This window comes from Wasmannia auropunctata, unplaced genomic scaffold, assembly GCF_000956235.1.
Source record: "Wasmannia auropunctata unplaced genomic scaffold, wasmannia.A_1.0 LD334557.1, whole genome shotgun sequence".
NCBI classification, from domain to species: Eukaryota; Metazoa; Arthropoda; class Insecta; order Hymenoptera; family Formicidae; genus Wasmannia; species Wasmannia auropunctata.
This window is the reverse complement of record NW_012028333.1, coordinates 25,138-31,157: the sequence shown is the minus strand read 5'-3', so window position 1 is coordinate 31,157 and position 6,020 is coordinate 25,138. Positions and strand designations below refer to the sequence as shown.

General features: G+C 31.1%; 1 protein-coding gene across 1 annotated transcript in view; it reads right to left on the bottom strand.

Moving 5' to 3' along the window:
• Window positions 1-1,413: 1,413 nt before the first annotated feature.
• Window positions 1,414-6,020, bottom strand: part of LOC105458280 (putative uncharacterized protein FLJ37770) — a 5,027-nt gene continuing 420 nt past the window's right edge. The window contains exons 2-4 of the mRNA XM_011703450.1: window positions 5,604-5,776; window positions 5,492-5,534; window positions 1,414-1,482 (exon numbers count right to left, since the gene is read on the bottom strand). Coding sequence (XP_011701752.1) covers window positions 1,414-1,482; window positions 5,492-5,534; window positions 5,604-5,776 — 285 coding nt within the window. The remainder of the gene's footprint in view (window positions 1,483-5,491; window positions 5,535-5,603; window positions 5,777-6,020) is intronic.

Sequence of the window (6,020 nt, the reverse complement as noted above, 5' to 3'; positions counted from 1 at the left end):
AGTCTGCATATAATCGCATATAATATCACGGAAATATTTATGTTTCAGTAGAGTTAGTACGCAATAAGCGGCAATATAAAATGCTGTCGCTATGCGAATGTTAGAATCAGTGCACCGTGATATTACGTATCGATAACGTGTACTAGTAACATCACTGTATCACTGTATCATCGTATCAATCACTACAATCAATTTTGTAAGTATATTTTTTAAATATTTTCAAAATTTATATTAGTATTTATACTTTTCGTATAATTCAATTTTTAACTTGTAAAAATTAGTTATTATATAAAATTCTTAATTGTATTTTATATTTTATTTCAAAGCAGAAAAATCTTTTGATTAAAACAGGACCGTACTATCACGTATTAAGTTGATAATCAATTTAATAAGAACTTGATACTAATCTTGCATCTAATAAATTCCCTCTCCAAAAACTTAGAAATTCATAAAACAAAATGTGAAATGCTCGCAATTAATCGCATCTAATGTTTTACATAATTTACAAGCACTATTATATTGCATTTGCGTGACTAAGAAATGTGTGACATATGTCGATGTAATTCGATGAAATCAATTAATTTCAATTTAACATTTTATGAATATATACAATTAATATTTCGGAATAAGCTTCTCCTATCAGTAATGTCTGTATTTGTTATTATTACATTATCTCTTAAATTTTACAATTAGTCATTTCTTTACGAGAATAATTATACATATTTTTATTCGCAATTTAACCTTATTATTTTCTTCGAAGCTGCTTCTAACGGTTTCAGTAAATTGCTGTCTAAAGTCTGAATGCAAAAGATCATTTACTTGTTTTAATTGGACTAAATCAAATAACTATTGAATATAAGTTTTTTCGACTAATCGATATATTATAGATTGCATTTTTCTACGGAATATTATTCTATTCCATTCTTTGGGCCATTATACAATTTTGAAATATATGTTATAAGAAGCCTTAATCAGTAATAAACAATTTAATAGTTTATATTAAGTAATTGTAATAATATTTATAATGTAAAAATATGAGATATAGGTTAAATTCTAACAATAATTTTTTAAAATATAAGGCACATAAGTAAATATTAATAATTATGGGAGATAATTTAAATTGTCAAAGTTTTAGTATTAACCTTTTCGTCTTTAAATGAATTCAAGAATTTGTCATTAACAGGTGGTACGGTAGGTCTGTATATACATTTAAGGTTTTGATTTAGAAGAACACTAGATGTAACAAAAAGTGCACGCTATAGTAAATGTGTGCAATGTATATATGCATGCATTTTTAACATATGTCACATCCTAATACCAAAACAGTAACGTAGGAAACGGAATTGAAAATGTCGATAACTGTTGACATTGTTAATTCTGTCTAAATAAGGCTTCTTTATTAAAATTTGGTCGTCATGCTAGCGTCTTAATTGGACTGGATCTATCCTTCAGATCCAGCTGCGATTGTTGTCCAATCGCTAACTATGTGAAGAAATGTCAAATTTATTTATTTGCTCTTCATCGTCACAAGTAGCTTTGTTTACGAGATTCCTCCTCCGTCGTCTTTACCACCATAAGCACCGACAGCGGCAAAAGAATACGAGAAATGCTGAAATATGATAGAAACATTCTTCTATGCATTCTGATATTCTAAATAATCAGGTGTTTCCCTCGGCGAACACATAATTGATTCCTTTGTTAATTCGGGAAATCAAAGTTTAGCTTCTACAACAGAAATGCTTCCTTGAACTATTAGCGTTCTCATAGGATATCGTTGGCTCCAAAGTTGGACAGGTATCGCAGAAAACTCCTTACAATTAGTATCAAGAGAACATTACCGAAAGAGAACATTGCTCAGACCAATTTTGATCAAGTCCTGCATAGAATTTCTTATAATCGAGCTCCGCAAATGATTTGAATAGTCAGGTTTTGCAAGTCTTGATAGAAGCTCGAATACCGCAAACTTTTCATCGGAAATTGCAGGCGGTGAAGGCTCTCAAGAGTTTTCGTCTGATAGATCAGTTTTCAAATTTCTCTGATCCGTCATGCTGAGTGGAGCAGTCTTTTTGAAAAGATCCTATGAAAATCGCTCTTTTGAAGAATGTTTCTGATGTTTTTTATTGTGCTGTAAATGAAGACGGACAACTCGTTTTGTGAGTTCATACCTCTTTTATCTAGGCCCATATCGCACTTAACTGATGACTTCAATAATCACTTTGTGGTGGCAATTCCACCTGCTATTCATGTTTTTTCGCGGATTTTTTTTTTGTAATTTTTAAACATTGTATGAACGATGGCCATAATTTTGGTTAAGATAAGGAACAGATTCTCGACAACGAATCTAATTACAATAAAAGATCGATATCTGAGATGGTTTATATTATGAAACAAAAACAAAAATTGAATAAACAAAGCGACACCAAACTTCTTTCCGAATCCTATTTGCTTATATGTATATTCTTGACAAACTACTTCTTACCTAATTGCTCCTTTCCATAGATTTTTTCTACTTTCCTTAGATTTTTTTTCTAAATCCTTATGCCTTGTCTAGACTGATTTCTGACTGTTATTGTAACTGCCTTTACTTGCAAGTCCTCTTTTAACTAATTGTTTCAATTCTGCATTGTATTATCCTGATCGATATTACATTTTTAAATAAGATATGTTTTAATAGGGTCTTCAGTTCCTTATACGTTAATTATATCCATTACATGACATTTTTTTTTTAAATTCCAGTTTCTTGTTTATTAACACATAAATTTCTCTTTTTTTGATGAACACATTCATTTGGACAATCATTTTTATGCGGACTCTGTATCTGACGTTTACTTGTCTTTACATGGAGTTGGTACCTGGCGTTTTAAATTTGAATTCAATCATCCAGATTCACTGCGTTTTTATGATTTAACCGTTTATTATACTTATGTAAATTTCATAATCTCATCGTTTATTATGTAAGTTTTGATTACTACACTGAGGATGATAATTCGATGTAGGGTCGAACATTTGTATGTTGATTCGATTTTAAATTAAAATTGTTTATGTACTGGGTTTATACACACGGTCCAGTAAATCGCCTGCAATACTTTGGGAGGTGATTTGAGACAAAAAAAGGAAAAAAAATTAAATAAACATAAATCCAGAAATAAATTGTTTTCGAGTTATAACCATCTTTATGTTTAAAAAATTGTAATTTATTGTTCATAATTATAATTTATAATGGCTACATTATAATGACCATAATTAGTCATAATAATTTTTTTTTCAGGATTCATCACGTGGAGGCATAGTTCGCTTTGCAACCTTCTTTTTCAATTTCTCGGTATTTGTAAATACGATTAGATTATTTTTAGAAGGATAAACATAAACAAGTATTTAAATCGAATTAAATAAGATGTTCAAAATGACCACCTTTAGCATAAATGCAGATCCTTATTCCTGAATCAAAGGAATTCGTAACTCTGAAAAACGTTTGAATTCTTCCAAACTATTACAATTAATATTTGATTAACCAAACTGGATTTAAATATTTGTTTTTTTTCTATTTTAAAAATAATGTTATCGTGTTTACAAATATCAAAAAATTGAAAAAAAATAAAAAACACGGATGCCAAGCAGATTATACCTGTACGTGGTAAATCCTGGGTATGAAAATGAATTATTATAACTAATTACGATTATAAAAAATAAATAACCTTTTTTTAACATAAAAGTGGTTATACCTCAAAAAACTCGAAAAAGATTTATTTTCGAACTTATGTTTATATAACCTTTTTATCTTCTTTATGAATCCCGAATCATCTGCTGAAGTATTGCAGGCAATTTATTGGACACCTTGTTTAGTACAAACATTCGATTCACAAGTAACTCTACTTTTCCGTAACTCGCCGAATTTAATGGAACTTGGTACATTTGTAGAATAGTTAAAAATAATACATATTTTTTTATACTGGCAATGGTGCAGGTTTAAAGGTGCAAACTACATCTTATATAATAATAAGCACACTTAAAGATCCATTCTACCTTGTGGCGAAAAAGAAAGAAATGTGATCAAGATCACACTTCATTTTACATTTTATTTGTACTTTTCTCTTTAATTTGTAATGTTTTAAAATCAATTTGTTGACTGTAAGTCTATGCAAAGTTCCGGTGAAGAAGCTTTTCCGACTTGAACATGGCGTCATGGAGGAAATACTGTAGGTCGCATCAGTCATTTGAAACAGTTAAACCAACGATTTTAAAAAAGAATGTCTCTATAGAATAAACTACGATTATATCAATATCAATAATACTTCTTTTTTTATCGCAAAAATAAGAGCAAAATTTAAGGCCAAAAATCGAACTTTTTTCAAATTGCCGCCATTTTGTTAATTTTCATGCAAGATCAATTATCGTAGTCTATTCCATAGAGCATTGGTTTAACTGTTTTAGATGATTGGTGCGACCTGCAGTACTTCCCCCATGGCACCATGTTTAAGTCGGAAAGGCTTCTTCACTGGAACTTTGCATAGACTTAGTCAACAAATTGACTTCAAAAAATTACAAATTACAGAGAAAAGTACAACAAATAAGATGTAAAAACAATAAAGTATGTGATCTCTCACTTTTCCCGAAAAAATTCTCAAAGATCGCCTTCTTTTTCGGACCGCAAGGTAGAATGGACCCTTATTAAGGGATATATTCAATAGCAATATTATTTGATTTGGGTGGCGTCGCCAAGGTCAGGTCAAAGTTACATCGATTTTTTTTAAATGGAATTATATATATTTTTTATATACCGCGGCATTGCTGTAATAGTGTCATATCGCGAAAAATAACATTTTGAGTTATTTATTGGAAAAGATGGATTTTGGCGTGTACTTTTATCTGGTGATGAATAACTCAAAATTGTCAATTTTCGAGATATGACACTATTGCAACAATGCCGCAATATGATTTCTCTAATTCTGTATGTAAAAGTATTAGATGTAGATATAAAAGCACACACACGCACGCACGCACACAAAATATACATACATATATATATATACAATATACATGATCTGTCCTAAAAGTAATGAGACTATTTTTGGGAGCCTAATCAGAATTGTCGGGGAGTGAATCCATTAAACGAGACCTTTGGTGCGGGATATTAAATATACAATCTGAATCTTCAAACCTTCTCAGTTGTCTCAAAGTCTTTCTAGCAGTCGATACCGTCAGCAAAGTGCGTTGTAATTTTTGTGTCTTGTCATGGGCAAAAATTTAGCACATACTGTGCTGTACTTTGAGCAGCGTTATGCGATTAAATTCTAAAGACAAAGCAGCATATTCCCATACAAGCAATTCTCCAACGTTTTGAAATCAGATTTTCTCAATTTCACGCAAAATTTGATTGCAATTCGAGACTACTGAATTTTCGACCGTGACAAGACAAAAATTGCAATGCACTTTACTGATGATATCGACTGCTAGAAAGACTCGGTGGCAACTGGGAAGGATCAGATTATACCTGATATCCTGCATCAAAGGTCCTGTCCAATGGATCCATCCCTCTGATAATTTTAATTGGGACATCAAAAATAGTCTCATTACTTTTGGGACAGACCATGTATATATATTACCGATTGTGCAGCAGGTCCTGGTCTGCGAACAGCCCCAGTGCTCGTTGAAGCCTGAGCATGTGGAAGCTGTTGTTCCTGCTGGTGCACAGAACTTTGCTGTTTTTGTGTTGCTCGCCCATGACTTGCTCGTCCTCGTCCTCCTCCTCCTCTCTGAGACATTTTGATCTAAACGACTGAAATGTTAACAAAATTAATAATGTCGATAGAAAAAAATAAAGAAAATAAGATAGATATATGCCCTATTTCTAAAGTTTCAAAAAATTACGAAAAAATGTTTATTTTTAAAAGATTTTTTTAAAAGATGTTTACAAATCTTCTCTTTTTTTTGTATATTTAGTGACATCATATAAAATATGTTATACATAAATTATATACAACAGTACATATTACGTACGCACGCACGCACGCACGCACGCA